Below are 20,783 nucleotides of genomic sequence, written 5' to 3' on the forward strand. Positions count from 1 at the left end.
GATATCTCTACCACTGACTTCCCTAACTTGAAAAGGTATGAAGTTTGTGTGGTCAGAACAATGTGATAAGAGCTTCGCAGAATTGAAAGAAAGATTGATGTCAGCGCCAGTGCTAGCAATTCCCGATGGCACGGGTCGTTTTGTGGTTTATACCGATGCTTCTAAGAGTGGATTATGAGCTACTTTGATGCAGGATGATAAAGTAATAGCATATGAATCTCGATAGCTGAAGGTCCATGAGAGGAACTACCCGACTCATGATCTTGAGTTGGCGGCAGTTGTTTTTGCCTTGAAGCTATGGAAACACTACTTGTATGGCGAAAGGTGTCAGATTTTCACTGATCACAAAAGCCTAAAATACTTCTTCACCCAGAAGGAGTTGAACATGAGGCAGAGGAGATGACTGGAATTGGTGAAGGACTACGACTGTGACATTAGCTACCATCCAGGTAAGGCTAATGTAGTAGCAGATGCATTGAGTCGCAAGTCTGCAACATTAAATTAATTGACAGTCCAACAGGAGTTGATTGTTGACTTTGAACGGATGATCTTGGAGGTACTCGAACCAAGGGATGTGTGCACACTATCAGCAATAACGGTAGTACCTAATTTGCTCGATAGAATTCGAACAGGACAAGTTTATGATGAACAACTGATAACCTGGAGAACAAGAGATGAGGCTAAGGGTGGTACATTGTATATCATCAAAGACGGCATTGTGCATCACAGAGGTAGAATGTGGGTGCCAACAGTGGATTCATTAAGATTGGAAGTGATGACTGAAGCCCATACTGTTCCATATTCTATTCATACAGGGAGTACAAAGATGTATAAGGACCTGCAATCCTTATATTGGTGGCCAGGTATGAAGAAGGATGTTGTAAAATTTGTGAATGAATGTTTGACTTGTCAGCAAGTGAAGATCGAGCATTAGAGACCGGAAGGACTCCTGAAACCATTGCCAATACCCACATGGAAGTGGGAAGATGTCACTATGGATTTCGTGGTAGGATTGCCAGTTTCAACGCGAAGAATGAACTCGATTTGGGTTATAGTTGACAGGTTAACTAAGTTAGCTCATTTTATTCCAGTCAGAAATAACTTCTCGATGAATCAGTATGCAGAGCTGTACATTCGAGAAATTGTCAGATTGCGTGGAGTACCAGCGAGGATAGTATCTGACAGAGATCCTAAGTTCACTTCAAACTTTTGGGGAAGTTTACATAGAGGATTGGGAATGAAGCTAGCTTTCAGTACAACATTCCACCATCAGACAGATGGTCAGTCAGAACGAGTGATCCAAATACTCGAAGACATGTTGAGAGCTTGTATGATCGACTTTGGAGGTAATTGGGAATCGAAAATGCCTTTAGTGGAATTTACTTACAACAATAGTTATCAAGAAACTATTGGCATGACTCCTTATGAGGCATTGTACGGGATAAGGTGTAGAACTCCCCTACACTGGGATGAAGTTGGAGAGAGAGCTGTTTTGGGACCGGATATAGTGACTCAAACGGTAGATGTAATAGCCAAGATTAGAGACAGATTGTTGACAGCTCAAAGTCGACAGAAAAGTTACGCCGACCAGCGACGTAAAGATTTGGAGTTTGTAGTAGGTGACCATGTATTTTTAAAGGTGTCACCTGTTGGAAAACGGTGTTCAGATCAATTAGAATTGATACCCAGTGCAGCGGAAGTTTAAAAATTTATTTTTATTAATATGGAACGATTCCATATCTGGGTATCAAAACTTTTACGATTAAATTTATGTAAGTAAAATAAATAATCACAATTAAATATTTTACCTTAAAATCTCGAAGCGAGATTATGGACACCAACAGAATTTAATCTGCTCTTGTTGTATATCCCCGGAACTGATGAACGAACATTTCTTCAATCAGGTCCACGAATAGAAAACAAAACCCTCTGATTGACTGCACTAGAAATCAATCAGAAGTTTGCGTAGAGAATAAACAGATATGATCTGTTAATTCAGATTGTAATTTTTCATAAAAATCACAAGACGAATTTTCTCCGAAAGGGACAGAGGATTTCGAAATTCCTCTTGAATAATCTAGATTGATTTTCGAAAATTCAAGACTGAAAATCACACACAATTTTCGAACACTGCAGTCCTATTTATAGATAATTTCTAGACTGGATTAAGTTATAATTATATCAGGACTCTAACTCCTTAAAGCCCACAATCCATAACTTAAGCCCAACAAGCCAAGCCTGTTGTTATAGAAATTAATATAAAATTTATCGTGAATCCGATTGATAAACTGATTTCACCAATGTGCACAGAAACCATTTCTGCATCTTTTAGAGTCAAGATAATTTTTCTGAATCCGAATTCAGTGATTTCCAAAAATGTCCATCCCTATGTCATTTTAGGAAATCCCACTCCCTTTAGTTAAGAAGTCCAACTTCTCTTTCATTAAATTTAACTCTTTAAATTTAACTATCTCTACGGGGTTTTAGTAATCCATTACTTGTGTAACCCTCAATGGTTCAGGAATACAGCTAGCCGTGGGCTCACAACTCCTTGTGACTCGGAACAACAATTTCCGACTTACCCATCGAATCATGGTAAGAGCGCCTAGCAACATCGCCCCATGATTCCCTAGGTATTACTGATAGTGCCTGCAAGAACCAGTAGATTTTGGTTAGTGTACAGTACGGTCCCTTCAACCAAATATCCCGATCGAATCAACAACCATTGGTGCATCGAGAGTCGTTCGAGATTCGATAACTATGCATAACATCTTGGAGATCTATTAGTGACATCGCATGTGTTACTAGGAACACCAAGTAACCTAAAACACATCATGTACTCTGGCCAGAGATTCGTCACACTAATATCTCCTCAGATCGCATAGGATATCCACACTCGCAAGTATGTGGTGAATCCTTGACAACAAAGCATCGACTCCTATATGTGTCGTAACTGTACCCAATCCTAACACCTGATGACCCCAATAGAGTCGGTAAACGAGTCAAAGCACAGTACTAGCATATAGAGTCTCAATGATGTTTCAAGTAATAAGGACTAATGGTGTACAACCAAAACCGCGGACTTTATCCACTCGATAAGTGATAACCACTTGGAAAGTCCGAATGCGGTAGTTCGATCATTCATCATATGAATATCCATTTGCATACTTTGAACATCTCTATGTTCCATACCAATGAAACGTGGTACTCGGCATCGCAAATGCTAGTCTCAATCTCGAGCGATCCTTATCCTTATTTGCGGACGGCGCAATTGACTAGGAACTGTTTAGAATATACAGTGACTATAAGATGTGTTTCATGATAGCCATCCCCATGTGCTACCACATCTTACATACACTATAGTATATTCAAGGTCCTTATCAAAACAACAATAGTATATCATAATATAACAATATGAAGAAAGATAAAGTCAATGCCATTATAAAAGTGTAAATTATATTAAACAAAAGATTGTTTTACATAGAGTCATAAAAGCCCTTAGCCACAAGTTGGCTAACCGGGCACCCACTCTTTCAATCTTCCACTTGCCCTAAAGCCAACTAGTCATACTACGTAATCACATTGCTTCGCGATGTTTGTCAAACAATGGTCCTGGCAAGGGCTTAGTAATCGGATCAGCGATATTGTCTGTAGAGGCCACTCTCTCGACACTGATGTCTCCTCTTTCCACGATCTCCCGGATGATGTGGTATTTCCTCAGTACGTGTTTGGACTTCTGATGAGACCTTGGTTCCTTTGCCTGAGCAACGACACCCGTGTTGTCACAGTACACCGGGTGTTGGAACACGGTCGTTCTCCGGATCGAAAAAGAAAGTGATACCCGGTGCATCGGAAGTTTTAAAATTTTATATGGAACGATTCCATATGGGTATCATATTCCTACGATTAAAATTGATAATATAAAATTTAAACAATATAAATTTTACCTTAAAATCTCGAAGCGAGATTATGGACACCAACTGATTAAACTGCTCTTGTTGTATATCCCAGAAAATGATGAACGAACAATTCTTCAATCAGGTCCACGAACAGAAATTTAATCCCTCTGATAGACTGCACTAGAAAGTCTATCAGAAGTTTCTACGAAGAGAAATAACATATTTGATCTGTTAAACCAGACTGCAAATTCAAAATTCACAGGCTGGAATTTTCGAACAGAGAGAGGAGAGGGGGCGGCCACACCTAGAGAGAACAACTAGGGTTTTCAAAAATTTTGTGTCCTCTGTTGTATAATTTCTGTACTGCAATAAATTATTTATAATGTGGGCTGCTAATAGCTTAGGGCCCATTAGTCATAAGTTCAAGCCTGACAAGCAAAGCCCGCATGTTCAGAAATTAATATAAAATTCATCGTGACTCAGATTGATAAACCAATTCACCAATGTGCACAGAAACCATTTCTGCATCTTTTAAAGTCAAGATAAATTTTCTGAATCCGAATTCAGTGGTTTCCAAAAATGTCCATCACTATGTCATTTTAGGAAATCTTACTCCCTCTACTTTTAAATAAGAAGTCCCACTTTTTTATTCACTAAATTTAACTCTTTAAATTTAATTATCTCAACGGGGATTAGAAATCCATTATTTGTGTGACCCTAAATGGTTCAGGGATACAGCTAGCCGTGGGCTCACAACTCCTTGTGACTCGGAACAACAATTTCCGACTTGCCCATCGAATCATGGTAAGAGCGCCTAGCAACATCGCCCCATGATTCCCTAGGTATCACTGATAGTGCCTGCAAGAACCAATAGATTTTGGTTAGCGTACAGTACGGTCCCTTCATCCATATATCCCGATCGAATCAACAACCATTGGTAAATCGAGAGTCGTTCGAGATTCGATAACTATGCAATACATCTTGAAGATCAAATAATGACATCGCATGTGCTACTAGGAAACCAAGTAACCTAAAACACATCATGTACTCTGGCCAGAGATTCGTCACACTAATATCTCCTCAGATTGCATAGGATATCCACACTCGCAAGTATGTGGTGAATCCTTGACAACAAAGCATCGACTCCTATATGTGTCGTAACTGTACCCAATCCCGACACCTGATGAACCCAATAGAGTCGGTAAACGAGTCAAAGTAAAGTACTAGCATATAGAGTCTCAATGATGTTTCAAGTAGTAAGGACTAATGGTGTACAACCAAAACCGCGGACTTTATCCACTCGATAAGTAATAACCACTTGGAAAGTCCGGATAGGGTAGTTCAATCATTCATCATATGAATATCCATTTGAATGCTTTGAACATCTCTATGTTCCATACCAATGAAACGTGGTACTCGGCATCGCAAACGCTAGTCTCAATCTCGAGCGATCCTTATCCTTATTAACGGACGGCTCAATTGACTAGAAACTGTTTAGAATATACAGTGACTTTAAGATGTGTTTCATGATAGCCATCCCCATGTGCTACCACATCTTACATACACTATAGTATATTCAAGGTCTTTATCTAAACATCTTATAGTATGTCACAACATAATAATATGATAAAAGATAAATGAAATGCCATTATAAAAGTGTAAATTATATTAAACAAAATATTGTTTATACATAGAGTTATAAAAGCCCTTTGCCACAAGTTGGCTCACCGGGCGCTCACTCTTTCAATCTCCCACTTGCCCTAAAGCCAACTAGTCATACTACGTAGTCCCATTGCTTCACGATGTTTGTCAAATAATGGTCCTGGCAAGGGCTTAGTAAGTGGATCAGCGATATTGTCTGCAGAGGCCACTCTCTCGACAGTGATATCTCCTCTTTCCACGATCTCCCGGATGATGTGGTATTTCCTCAGTACGTGTTTGGATCTTTGATGAGACCTTGGTTCCTTTGCCTGAGCAACGGCACCCGTGTTGTCACAGTACATCGGGACTGGACCAACAGCTTCAGGAATAACGCCCAACTCTTGGACGAAATTCCTCATCCAAACGGCCTCTTTAGCAGCAGCTGATGCCGCAATGTATTCTGCCTCAGTGGTGGATCCGCTGTGGTGTCCTGCTTGGAACTCTTCCAAGAGACAGAACCCCCATTGAGCATGAACACAAATCCAGAGGTTGACTTCGAGTCATCCACATCACTTTGGAAGCTAGAGTCCGTATAGCCTTCCAATTTCAGTTCTCTTCCTCCATAAACCATGAATACATTCTGAGTTCTTCTCAAGTACTTAAGAATATCCTTCACGACTTTCCAATGCATTTGACCGGGATTGGCTTGATATCTGCTCGTGACACTTAGAGCAAATGCCACATCCGGTCTGGTAGATATCATCCCATACATGATACTCCCTATGGCTGACGCATATGGTATGTGTGTCATTTTCACTACAACAAAAATGGCCTTTAACAACAGTTAAAAGACAACGTTTTTCATAAAAAGTGTTGTAAAAAAATTTAACACAACGCTTTTTATAAAAAGTGTTGTTGTTTTTTTAAAAATTTATAGAAACACAACGCTTTTTTCAATGCGTTGTAGATGAACGTGTTTTTAACCCATACTACAACGCTTCGTTTAAAAGCGTAAAAAGACGAAATAAAACCCTAAAAAAACCCATTTCACCGATTAACGTCACCGCTTCTCGCCTCTCTGCCTTTTTTCTCTGTGGTTTTCTTCCATTAAATCACTCGTTTCCTCTTTTTCAATCTTCTTGATCGTTCTGTGTTTTGCTACGACTTTGGATGCTCGTCGTCTTCTTTCTTTGTGTGAACCAGGCGTCTTCTGATTTCTATTTCGGAGTAGGGGACTTGGTACGGGTAACGGACTCGTTGTTCTCTGTTTTTTCCCCTTTTTTCCCTTCCACCTGTTGTAAAATGTGCTCTACCTCTATGTTCTCAGATCTATGTTTTCTGGGGCTTCTATTTGGGACTCGGTATGAGTTTGTTCTTCTAAATCTATTTTCTTTAGGTTTTATTCCATTTGTTCCAAAGCTTGATCTATGCTTTTAGATCTGCGTGTTGTTTTCTTTACACTTAAAATTTCGTCCAGGTTTCTTTTTCTGCCTTTTTTTTCCTCGGCTTTGCTTCTACACATTAACATTATGTCTTTTAATTTGTGTTTTGTTTAAAACGGTTTTTGTTCTTATGGTTTCTTCCATATCTTGTTAAATGTGATATATGTTTTTAGATATACGATTTATTTTGGTAACTCTATCGTGACTCTACAATACTTGATAGAATCATTTGATTTTTTTTTACAAAAATAAAACATGCTTGTTATATGTAATTAATTCTCTTTTAAGATCCCGAGTTTTTAAAAATACGATGCAAAAGCCCCTGCAAATGACAATATATCTGTTTTTTACAAAATATGGGCTTTTAAAAGTTCTCTAAATTAATATCAGAGCTTGTACAAGAAATAGGTGTTTGTGTATACTTCTTCAAATCAAGAAATATGTATTTGTGTATGGTTGGATTTTCCAAATTCAAATCAACCATCTGTGCAACGCTATGGAAGCCAACTACAAATCGTGGATCTTCGGATTCACGTAGCTCGTGGTAAGCGGAGACATGGATTTGATGGCGCTGCAGGAGTTCAGCCGAACATTGTTCAAAAGATCTGAGTTCTTCATTTATTTTATTTTTAGTTGAATATCTATGATTGGTGCTTGAACAAATGTTGTAAAAAATGAAATTTTACTTGAATTTTTGTGCAGGGTACTTGCTATAGTCTTACCAATGTAACGTCTAGATATTCAACGGCACCGGCTTCGAAATGTAGACTTGATGATTCTGCCAAAGCTCTATCCGCTTCAGTCATACACTTGCTAGGTAAACAAAGTTGCTTGCTAAGTATTTCGGTATTGCTTATGGTTTATTTCTTGAGGAGTGCTTGACCCTCCTCTGTTAGTTGAGTGAATGTTTAGTTTGCAGATATCTTGTTAGCCCACAGTGCTGGTTTGAGTATTATCAGAGGCTTATGAACCGTATGGTGTAATCCTGATAATATACTGATCTAGTTCCTTCAGTGGGATTTGAGCTCATTAGTTTGGCCCTCTGTGTTTTTTTAAAGAGTTTTCTCCTCTGTTGTTTCCTCGTAATTTGTTGAAATTAGCAGTAAAGAGATGGAATATTCTACTTCTTGTGTTGGGTTTATCACTTAAATATAGAATTTGAGGATTTCTTGAATTTGTGAAATGATTGAATCAGGCTAGGTGGCAGTTTGTCTATTGCAGAAAAGTGCATTGACAAAGGAGCTGAAGTGCAGTTTACATCTGCCATTTTTTCGATAATGATAATGATTGTTCTGCTGCGTTCTTTTGTTATGGACATTACTAGACACTACTACGCTTTTGATGAAACATTAATATGTAAAATTTCAAATCCTCGTTAGTTGTTGCAGCAACACCATTTGTCATGGTTTTCTGCATATGGCGTTAAACATTGCCTAATGTTTATGCGGTAAATTGTCTTAATGTAAACATAAGATGGTTGGTCTCTTGCCTTTTTTTTTTTCACTAACTCGGTGAAATTCTAGATTCCTGGAGGTGCCCCTGTATATGGCTTCACCTCGGTTCATGGGAGACGTGATGGAGGCTTGGAACTTTAGCTACAGTCTAGAGGTTGGAGGTTTAGCTACAGCTACATCACATACCAATTATATTATTGTTGAGTGTCCTGCTAATTTATGTATCCAGATCAGGTGCACTTTGGGATGTTTCTGGTGAGACTAAAATACACTAATTGCTTCATCTTTTTGACTATATTAGTTACTTCTTATTGCATAGGAGAATTGTCAATGTGTTTCATATGATTTTGCATTCTGTATGGCTTAGGCGATTAAGAGTTCTCGTTCGAGACCCTGAAAAGTTGCTTTTAATGTTCTTATGCTTTTTCCATTCTTTATCGTTTCTCTGCTTTTGAAGTTGGGGAGATGGATGCTGATGCATATCCTGAAGCTCCTACAATGTCTTGAACACATTGTGGAATATCGTATCCTATGCAGAAGTTAGCCAGAGCTCTTTGTGGACTAGTGCTCAAGAAGTTGCCTTTGCTGCTTTATTGCGGTATGCAGTAGGTCCTTGGGTTTTAGTTGTTATTATAGTATATATTATTACTACGTTGCTTGGAAGAATATATTATTACTGAATCTTGTAATAAGACCCGACAAAATGATTGGAACTAGTCCATTTAAAGTAATTCTTTTAGAACTTATTGTTATAATTTAAGTGGATGCCAAGGTTTTATATAGAGAAACTTATAGCCAATGGACCCACTGCATGTTTTGTTTTTAGAAATATGATTCCCGTGTATTGAAGTGGACTATCTACATGGAAGTATAGTTTATTTTCTTATGCCTTATGCTATATTTATCATGATATTTAGTTGTGTTGATCGAAAGAGCAGTGATTTAGGTCTAGGAAGCTTCTGAAGAGAATACTTACAGACTGACTGTGATGTAAACGAGGTAAATATGTGTTTAAATGGATCTTTTGATAATTTCAATCGCTTACTGATAATTTCGTAATTCGTAGTTCATTTGATAATTTCAATCGCTTAGTGATAATTTCGTCATTCGTAGTTCATGTTTTTTTACAGATAAATATGTGTTTAAGTTTACTTTACATTTTAATCTATTTATATTTGTTTTATGTTTGTTTTTATTTTTAATAATTTACAGTATGGAGATACAAATTAAAGGAAAAGAGATTGTTGCGGCTTTTATGAAAGCTTGGGACGCTAACATGTGCTGAATGAAGGAATCAAAATTTTTCGAGATTAATGCATAGTTTTTTCCTAGTGTTCATTAATTTAGAATTCGATTATTTTTTTTATTTGAATGATTTATAATATTGGAAGACTCTATATTAAATTTTATTCTACAAATTTTTGAATTTTGAGTGATTTATAATATTGAAAATTTGTTAATTAAATTTTTTTTTGTTTTTTATTTGAACAATGACAACGCTTTTTAAAGCGTTGTCTTTACCAAAAAAGACAACGCTTTTTTGAAGCGTTGTCTTTTCCAGATACAACGACGCTTAAAAAGCGTCGTCTTTTCCAAAAATGACAACGCTTTTTATAAAAGACAACGCTTAAAAAGCGTTGTCGTTTTTAGATACGACAACGCTTTTTAAGCGTTGTCTTTTCCAGAAACGACAACGCTTTTTCCGCGTTGTCTTTGAGCGTGGTCTTTTACAACACTGGCTACGACAACGCTTTTTCGGGGACATTAACAACGCGGAAAAAGCGTTGTCTTTAGCCGTTTTTCTTGTAGTGTTTCTCTATCTCTTCGTCAGTCTTGGGACACATAGACTTGGATAGAGAGACTCCATGACACATAGGTAGATGTCCTCTCTTGGACTCATCCATTGAAAACCTTTTCAATATAGTGTCGATGTAGGTAGCTTGAGTAAGTCCTATCATTCTCTTAGATCTATCTCTATAGATCTGTATTCCTAGAATATAGGACGCCTCACCCAAATCCTTCATCGAGAATCTACCTGATAACCATATCTTTGTTGACTGCAACATCCATACATCATTCTCAATGAGTAAGATGTCATCAACATAAAGTACTAAGAATGTCACAGCATCCTTAACTACTTTCTTGTACACGCACGGTTCCTCCGGGTTCTTGATGAAACCAAAATCCTTTATTGTTTCATCAAATTTCTGGTTCCAACTTCTTGATGCTTGTTTGAGACCATAGATCGATCTCTGAAGCTTGCATACCTTATGCTCGCTTCCCATGGATGTGAATCCCTCGGGCTGCATCATATAGATTTCTTCCTTAATGTTTCCATTAAGAAATGCAGTCTTCACATCCATTTGCCATATCTCATAGTCATACCATGCTGCTATGGCAATAAGAATTCTTATGGACTTGAACATTGCGACTGGTGAAAAAGTTTCATCATAGTCAACTCCTTGTCTTTGAGTATAACCTTTTGCCACCAATCGTGCCTTGTAGGTCAGTACCTTTCCATCAGGCCCAAGTTTTCTCTTATAGATCCATTTACACCCTATTGGAACAATTCCATCGGGAGGATCTACTAAAGTCCAAACTTGGTTTGTATGCATCGAATCTATTTCCGACTGCATAGCTTCAAGCCATAAATTCGAATTTGCATCAGAAATTGCTTCCTTGAAGTTTCTTGGATCACATCCAATGTCGATTACTTTGATCCCCTTCAAGAAGAAAACCATATCTAATAGGAGGCCTAGAAGTCCTCTCGGATCTTCTAGTAATAGGCGTGTCAACCAATGGTTCCTGAGGTGTAGGATCATTATTTTGTATCTCGGGTTCTTCTCGAATTTCTTTGAGTTCCATCATCTTGCCTTTCTTATCCAATAAGAACTCCTTCTCCAAGAAGGTGGCATTCCTTGAAACAAACACTTTTGTTTCAGTAGGATGATAGAAATAATATCCGATTGAATTCTTCGGATACCCTACAAAATAACATAAGGTGGATCGACTATCCAACTTATCTCCCACTGTCTGCTTCACGTAAGCAGAACATCCCCAAATCCTCAAGTACGAATACTTAGGAGCTTTGCCATTCCATAACTCGTATGGTGTTTTGTTCACTGCTTTAGTGTGGATGTTGTTCAACAACAATACCGCCGTTTCAAGAGCATAGCCCCAAAACGAAGGTGGGAGCTCAGTGAAGCTCATCATGGATCGAACCATGTCCAACAAAGTTCGATTGCGACGCTCCGAAACACCATTAAGCTGAGGTGTCATAGGAGGAGTCCACTGAGAGAGAATCCCATTCTCTTTTAGATAGCTCAAAAACTCGGTACTCAAGTATTCTCCACCTCGATCCGATCGAAGTGCTTTAATCCTCTTACCTACACTAGTAGAAATTTTGCATTTTACTTCGCCACTTTTTACTTCGGCAATTATCAATTACGAAGTAATATGTAATATATAACTTCGGTAATAACATAAGTGAGGTAAAAACACACATTTTACTTCGGTATTTAAAAAAACACGGGCTTCACTTATTTTTTTAGGACATATTACTTCGGCAAGTATTGTTTTTCCGAAGTAAAAAGGAAAAAAATAAAATTTTAATGGTAAGTTGTGAAGTAAATTCCCTATCTTTCTAAACCTTGTCGTTGACTTACACAATCGTAAAAAACCCAAACTCCATCCCCTTTTTCCACAACTCCATCGATCCCCTTTCTTCAGCCCTAATGCCCGCCGCCGATTGACAATTCCAGCCTTCCACCACCACCAAGAGCTGCTCGTTGTCTTCCAAACTCCATCCCTTCTTCCGAACTCCATCGATCCCCTTCTTCAGCCTTAGCGTGCCGCGGATTTACAACTCCAGCCTTCCACCACTACCAGGAGCTTTTCGCCGATGGAATAATCGTATGAATCCTTCTCTTTTTCTATCGATTCGGGTTTTAAATGTATTTTTTGGATGAGTTTTTTGTTTTTTTTTCTGAAATCGGGTTTTTTTTTTTAAATCAATTCGGGTTTCATTTTTTCATTTTGATTTTCAATGTTTCGTGGCTGAGGGAAACGAGTAAATGTTGGTTTGGAAATGGTTATGGAGCCTTCACTCTTAATCCTGGATGAGCCCACATCTGGCTTGGACAGTTCTTCTTCTCAGCTACTACTGAGAGCCCTTCGCCGTGAAGCTCTTGAAGGTGTAAATATATGTATGGTGGTTCACCAACCAAGGTAATTTTGACTTACACATCTATATGACAATATATGACCTTGATTCTTCCCTTACCATTCTTATTCAAATAATTATTGCTCACACCAATGCATCCTCGTGTGGCTTTGAGAAAACCAGCTATCGGAGGAAATATATAGCTTGTGACCTACATTTTACTCAAGCACTCTTATCATGTGTTGAAATGGAATTATTTCTGTATATGGTCTAGTATAATTTTCAATGCAACTATAAATGGATTTGTTATTAGACTAGGGCAACTACTGTCGAGGTCTTTTCATATGGCACCATCCTCACTGATTTCAATTGAACTCTTTGACTTCTTCTTAATATTGTTTAGTATGAATTTAGTGTTGGTATTGTCTATCAGCTTTCTCATTCTTGTAGCTTGGTTTAGCAGAGTCTTGTTGCAACACAAAAATTCTGACATTTCTGGTGTTCCCTTTTCCATTCTCTGCTCTACAGCTACACCCTCTTTAAGATGTTTGATGATTTGATACTTCTAGCCAAGGGTGGGCTCACGGTGTATCATGGATCAGCAAAGAAAGTTGAAGAGTACTTTGCTGGAATTGGGATCAACGTCCCTGAGAGAATGAATCCTCCGGATTACTTTATTGACATCTTGGAGGGAATCGTAAAACTAAATGCTAGCTCAGGTGTAAAATATAAGGAGCTTCCTTTGAGATGGATGCTTCATAATGGTTACCCTGTACCACCAGATATGCTTGATTCTGCAGGAATTCCATCTGTAACTGGAGATTCAGCCCACGGAGGAAATCCAGCTGCTACTGGCCCTGATCAGTCTTTCGCGGGCGACCTTTGGCAGGACGTCAAGTATAATGTTGGACAGAAGAAAGACCATCTACGACTTAATTTCAATAAATTACAGGACTTATCCAATCGAAAAACTCCAAGTGTATTTCAGCAATATAGATACTTTGTGGGAAGGTGATTTTTTTTTTTGGCATTTCTTTATTCAAGTTTCTATAGTTTTTTACAAACGGTTACTTTCCATGTGTTTTGCTTACTTAGTGTTTGCTTATGAGATACTCATGTCATAAATTTTTTTAAGGAATCGGCACTCTGTATTTTTAACTCATGCAGATCAAGACCTGTAATACTTTTGTTACTAAGTGGCAGCAGGCTTCGGTTTTTGACACAGTTTTTTTATTCTTTTTTTTTTCAGAGTAGGAAAGCAGCGACTACGGGAGGCTAGGATGCAAGCTGTTGATTATTTGATTTTACTCTTGGCTGGTATCTGCTTAGGAACACTTGCCAAAGTGAGCGATGAAACCTTTGGTTCAACGGGATATCTATACACTGTCATCGCAGTCTGTAAGTTTTAAATTCCAAATCAACACCTTTCATATTCCTTGGATTCCATGGTTTGAAGTTCCAGATATTTTCATGTCTATAACTATAATTTAACCAAGATCCTATCATCACTTCTGTACCGGTAAATCTTCCTCGGATAACTGAGGAAGTACCAGTAAATTCCGTTGTTTCTTTTAAAAAATTTAAGTGTTTTTAGCTTCAAAGTTTTCTGGCATCAGTTCCAGCCGTAAATCCTTCAAAATTATGTTCATGTAGTTGTGCGGATCTCTGGAAAAGAGTGAGATATTATTTTACGTGAGCAGGTGTTAATTGTTCGTTATTTGAGATTTTTATGGGTTCCTGATTTCGATTCATAATGGGTCACGAGAAATTCTGTTCTTTTTGTTTCTTGAATAAAAAAATTTTTTTGTTAATTGTTCGTGATTTTAGATTTTTATGGGTTTCTGCTTTCGATTCATAATGGGTCACGAGAAGATCTGTTCTTATAGATTGTTTCGTTTAATTCACGATGACGATATGCTTTTTCTGAATTCCATTTTTATGGTATTCGCATACGCGTTTAGGTGAGAAAACAAGCAGATTGTGGCTTATTCGTGACTCTAAAGATGACACTTTTTATGGTCTCCCACACTACCTGCTGTAATGGATAACCGTATGATCTTATTATTTTTGTGCTCGCAAGGTGGTACGCAAAGCGCTTTTTTCACCCGGATATCATGGCACCAATCCGATTATATCTTTATCTGGGATGAAGATTTAGGCGTGGAGGACTTTGATTTTGAGGAGTGAGTAGAGATACCTTATATCTTTCCATCTTTTAGCTGATACTAGAGAAAAATTATCACTGAAATTACATGTCTTAATTGCAGGTATATAAAACTTGTGAAGAAGAATGGTTTGGATATTTCGCAGCCCGGTTTATCCCCAGATAGTGGAATGATATGGGAGATGACGCGAAAACGAAATGACACTTTCACAAGTATTACTAGCAAACTTGTGTATCTTGATTTGGTTTGTTTCGGACGATTGTTGAAACTTTACAACTTAGAATGTAATCATTCCTCTTCACATGGATACAGAGGAAAGACCAGGCTGGTGCAGTGATTCACATTTGCCGCCATGTGCAGCGTATGTTGGTTAATCTCTTTCTATCTCTTTCTATTTATCTCTTTCTATTTAATTAAGTTTGAGCCTTCTATAATAACCGTCGGTGTGTTGGTGTGGCAAGTTCTCTCCCTATTTCTATTTTTGTATGGCCAACTTCCCCTGCAAAAAATGACTACTAATCTCCTTTAAAAATTACATTAGAAATATTACTCTTTACAAATCGTTAATGAACGTGGGTCAGAATATGAGAGAACGAGGAGTTAACTGCTATTCTGCAATTCAAATACCTCCACCTCTTCGATTAAAAAATGGCTGATATTTTCCACCTCTTCAATTCAAATACATTCGGAAGTCTGTTCGAATCAATTCATGCTCTATGGTTTTCTCTGGTGAGACTTCTTATCTCAATTGTAATATTGTCTGTAATCACACTCTTATGCATGTTTTTCCATTGTATTTCAGTTTTCTCTTTCGGCTCTGTTATTGTTATTCACACACCACATGTTTGACAAATTACCAAACTCAATGTTCAAACGTTTAGGCATTTAGCAAAAGGTGTGATTTCAGAAATGGATAATAATTGTTTGCTTACGGCATCACACCAATCACTATGATTGGTCAATCTTCATCGTCACATATTTTGCCTTTAAAGAGGGAAATTGTGTTTTGAGTCAGGGATCACAACGGGAATTGAAAATGGTGTTTGCCATAGCAAGTTACATGTAATATTCAAACCGTATTTAGCGAGCTTTGCCCTATCATCTATATTCCTTAAGCCTCATAATTAATTTAGCTATTTCAAATTACTTTTCTTCGGCTTAAGCACACTGAAATTTTCTTAATTTTTTTACCACAACTTTTGATTCTTAGTAAAAGAATTTTCTAACGTTATTTGGTGTTGCTATTAAATAAATATTACTCTTATTAATGTTCATCTTTTACATTCTATAATTTCATATATAAGATAAAATAAGATACATTTATTGACTTGCATGTTATATACAATAGTAGGAATGAGCAGAGCAGAGACTTTAAGTTTGATACAATTAGTATTGTGGAAGAAGCCAAGAAGGCTGTGGAAATGTTCCATATTTACGTAAGTTTTCTGAATTTCTTTTTACATTGCGATAGTGAACTATAATATGTGGTTTAATTTTTTTTAATGAATGAACTTAATGATTTTTTTTGGGTATTGTGTTCAATTAGTGGCTGTTGATTTTATACATTATCTGAAATTAAGAAATCCATCATTTTCTCAGAATGTGTCAAAAAGAAGACTATGATTTTGCTAATATTTAAGACTATGCGAAAATATTATAAATTTCCTTTTAGATTAGTTTAACTTATTTTGTGTTTGTTTTTTTTTTTTTGGTATCTTTAATAAATTTGGAATAAATTGAAAATTAATTGAGTGGACCACTTAAACAATGATAAATATTTATTAATTCATTGCAAGTTACAATGACATATGGGTACGATGATTCTGTAGATCATATTCTTATAATATCAGGACATAATATTTAGTATTATGAATAATTATGATTTATGTTTTATAGATCAATAATAAATATTAAAGTATCACAATTGTCCTGATTATTACAAAAATTTATTATGGAACATTTATTTGGATTATATGGGGTAATTTTGTGTCTAACCTTCAATGTTTGCATATTAAATATTTTATTTGGAACTTGTCACTCTTGAAAAGATTTCTCATCGTGTTTGTAATATTTATTGCAGTCACCTCTATAAATATTTGAAGGAAGCAAACCGGGCTGATAGTATTTCATTTGTGGATCCTGGCCACATACCTACATGCCCAATTGACAGAGATGGCAACCACTTATCACAACATATTGCTAACCAGTTGGAAGCAGTGTGTAGAGACAGCATATGCCTCATCCCATACAACACTGGGTATGATTTTAATTATATAAAAATTCATACTGCATGATAGTCAATGTTAAATTTTTTTTTATTTTTTGCAAGTACCATTGGATCTTGACTATCGTCAATGAAGATAAAAATATGATCTATTTGCTGGACTCTACTACTAACAGATGTCGAGATGAGGAATGGAAAAAGATAGTGACAAAGTAGGTAGTAGATTATGTTAACGAATCAATTCTCTTATACATATGAAAAAAAAATAATTTTTGACTTTATCAAATGTAGTGGGGTCAAGATGTACAATGCTTCAAGAGGTATTCCTAGAGGGCCACTTTTTAAACAATTGACGGTATGTGTTGTGCTTACATATGAAAACATGAATGTGATTGCAATATTTTGATGGCGTTAAAGTACTGTACTATAGGGACTAGGGATGGTGTTTTAGTGTTATATTATATTTGAGAACTTTACTCATTTTCTTACCTAATTCAGTTTTTTTTTTTTCTAAACTTATTGCTGAAATATTTTTTTATTTCATTGTAGGGTAATATAAAACAAAGTGGTTCGGTTGAATGCGGATTTTGTGTGATGAAGTATATGAAAGATATAGTTGAATGTGAAAATCTACATTTGGATAAAATGGTGAGTTTCCTTTTCATTTTATGATTTGGTTTACGTGAAAATCTGTTTTCATCCTTTTTTGCTACTTAGTTGCTCATAAATGAATCTGAAGTTGGCATCTGTTTTGAAGTTGACATTTATGGTAGGCTCTGTTTTGAAGTTGGCATTTTTGGCATTCTTCTTTCCAAACTTTTTGTCTTAGCACTGTTAGTGGTGAAAGGGTTTTATAATTATTTTTTAAACAACTCTTTTTCAGAGATATTGACATATTGTACTTGCTCGCTGGTTTATATCATATTTTCTCGTACGAAAAAGGCCATTATTCCATGCTGATAAATGTTGGAATCAAAATTGTCTGAGATTACTTGCGACTGCTCTATGATGTATGGATTATTGTTTCTAGTTTGGATTGGGTCAATGGTATTTCGTGCGACTGTTCTATGTTCTGGGCATTTGATTCTGCACTTATTGGCTATTTCTCTATCTCTCACCACCTGTCCATTCGTTCTCGCATTCTCTGTCCTCCCTACTTCTGCAAATTTAGCACTCATTTCCAAACCAAAAACGTAATATGAAAAAGGAATAAGATTGCAAGAATTTCAATAATTGGTGCTGCAAATGGTCGAGGCAAGGCTTGTGATGCTATAGACCCACAAATACTTTTATTTAATTTTTCTTTAGATCTATTATGTTGAAGCTTCAAGCTTTTCATTAGCTAGCTGTTGGAATTATTTGTGAAATGACAAATATATATGTATCCTTGATAGAGTACTGTGTTTTCAATTTAGTAATGTTTTAATTTAATCATCTGTTGCAATGACAACCTGTGATCAGTACCTGCATATGTTGTTACCCTTATTTGTGAACTGGCAAATATGAATCCTCGATCTTAAATTTTATTCTAATGTATTTTATTTTTTTTACATTTCAGTATTTAGGATCCATCAGGAACCAATATTACGACCAAGCTCAATTTGACGAAATTAGAAGTGAATGGAGCGAATTCGTCTACTCCTATGTAGGTTCATAAATTGGTCATATGCACGTTGGGATGCATAATACTTTTATTGATGGATATACTTTTGGATGGATAATTTATCAATCTTTTGTAGAAATACTCGTGGATGCATAATTTTTTATTGATGGATGTACTTTTGGATGGATAATTTATCAATCTAATTAGTGTATTTTACGTTTCAGATATATATATATATATTAATGGTGTTATTGTATCTAATTAAAATTATTTAATGTTTATTTAGTGATACATATATTTTTACTTCATCAATCAATGTAAAAGCCGAAGCCATATGTACTTTATTACTTCGTCAATTAATGAAACTGCTGCAGTAAGGGAATGTTTTTACTTCGCCAAGTTACATAACATTTGAAGTTAAATAGAGCATTTACTTCATCACTCAATGTAAATACCGAAGTCATATATGTTCTCTTACTTCGTCGTTTAATGAATCAACGGAAGTCATATATGTTCTATTACTTCGTCACTTAAGAAAACTGCCGAAGTAAAATACGCGCATTTAATTCGTCAGTCAACGTAAATGGCGAAGTTATAGATGTTATATTACTTCGTCACATAATGTAAATGCTGAAGTAAAAGGCATGCTTTTACTTCAGAACCGGTCCAATATTAAGCGAAGTAAAATGATACCCTATTACTTCGGTAATTTCATGCCTAATACTTCGGTTATTAAGCGAAGTAAAATGGTACCTATTACTTCACGTGCATCTACTTCGGTACTTATCTATCTACGACTTCAGTTAATATGCGAAGTAAAAGGCATAAATTCTACTAGTACTAGTTTGTTTTCTACTTCAGCCTTTAATTCTTTGAACTTTTCAAATGATTCAGACTTATATTTCATCAAATATAAATACCCATACCTAGAATGATCATCAGTAAAGGTAATGAAGTAGGTGTTGCCACATTTAGTACCAATCCTAAATGGACCGCAAACATCTGTATGGATCAAATCCAACAGATTTTGACTACGTTCAGGTTTCCCTTTGAAAGGAGATTTAGTCATTTTTCTCTTTAGGCAGGACTCACAAGTAGGTAGAGAGTTAATATCAGACATATCAAACATGCCCTCTCCCACTAGCTTGTTCATCCTCCTTGAGGAAATATGACCTAGCCTAGCATGCCAAAGGTTTGCCGGGTTTTGACTATCGTTTTTCCTTTTAATTGTTGTCACCGGTTTATCAACATAATTAATTGGAACGTCTTTTAATTTTAAGCTATATAGATCGTTTTCAAGTTGTCTATTTCCAATCAAACATTCATTCTTGTAAATATTGCAAATCCCATTCACAAAATTGCAAGAAAAACCATCTCTATCAAGCATAGAAATAGATATAATGTTTTTGACCAAATCCGGAACATATAAAACATCTCTAAAAATAACTTAAAATTGTTCTGCAAAACTAAATAAATGTCTCCTATAGCTTTGACTTCGACTCTAGAACCATTCCCGAGCCTTAGCTGGGTCTCACCCATCCTTAGCTTACGACTTCTTGTTATCACCTGCAAATCATTGCAAATGTGAGATCCACATCCGGTATCCAATACCCAAGAAAAAGTATTAAGCGAAACATTTATTTCAATGTAAAACATACCCTTTGCAGTTCGCAACTGTTCGAGGTATTCCTTGCAGTTACGTTTCCAATGACCGGGTTTCTTGCAGTAATGGCAAACATTTTCATCTTTTATCCCAATTGAAGCCTTGGCCTTTCCCTTCTTATTTGGTACAATCTTCTTGGGCGGGGCAGAACGTTTCTTACCCTTTCCACTTGGTCCTTTCTTAGAGTTAGAAGAGGAGCCAACCAAGAGTACCGGTTTATCCTTCTTTAGTGTGGCTTCATATGTGACAAGCATATTGACCATCTCTTCAAGGGTGGCCTCTATCTTGTTCATATTGAAGTTCATCACAAAACCGTCAAACGATGAAGGAAGTGATAGAAGCAACAAGTCCGCGCTAAGTTCATGCTCCAAAGTCAAGTCGAGTGTTACCAACTTTTCAATGAGCCTAATCATGCGCACCCCATGCTCACAGACCGAAGTCCCATCTCGCATGCGGCTTGTCATGAGCTCTCTGATGGTGGCATACCTCTCCGACCTTGACTGAGCTCCAAAGAGTTCCTTGAGGTTCTT

The 20,783-nt window shown here is 36.6% G+C and overlaps 1 protein-coding gene and 1 long non-coding RNA gene across 2 annotated transcripts; both read left to right on the forward strand.

The window, feature by feature from the left end:
• The first annotated feature begins 544 nt into the window (after positions 1–544).
• On the forward strand, positions 545–8,577 carry LOC140889411 (uncharacterized). Its single transcript, XM_073297124.1, has 6 exons — positions 545–818; positions 914–1,006; positions 1,092–1,280; positions 1,374–1,659; positions 8,178–8,271; positions 8,506–8,577. Exons 1-6 carry the CDS (start codon positions 545–547, stop codon positions 8,575–8,577), a joined length of 1,008 nt encoding a protein of 335 aa, XP_073153225.1.
• Positions 8,578–17,091: 8,514 nt separating this feature from the next.
• On the forward strand, positions 17,092–17,635 carry LOC140886453 (uncharacterized). The gene is made up of 3 exons (XR_012151559.1): positions 17,092–17,199; positions 17,279–17,342; positions 17,537–17,635. It is a non-coding gene; the product is annotated as an uncharacterized lncRNA (long non-coding RNA).
• The last annotated feature ends 3,148 nt before the right edge of the window (positions 17,636–20,783 follow it).

The sequence above is a fragment of the Henckelia pumila genome, chromosome 3, assembly GCF_033568475.1.
Source record: "Henckelia pumila isolate YLH828 chromosome 3, ASM3356847v2, whole genome shotgun sequence".
NCBI classification, from domain to species: Eukaryota; Viridiplantae; Streptophyta; class Magnoliopsida; order Lamiales; family Gesneriaceae; genus Henckelia; species Henckelia pumila.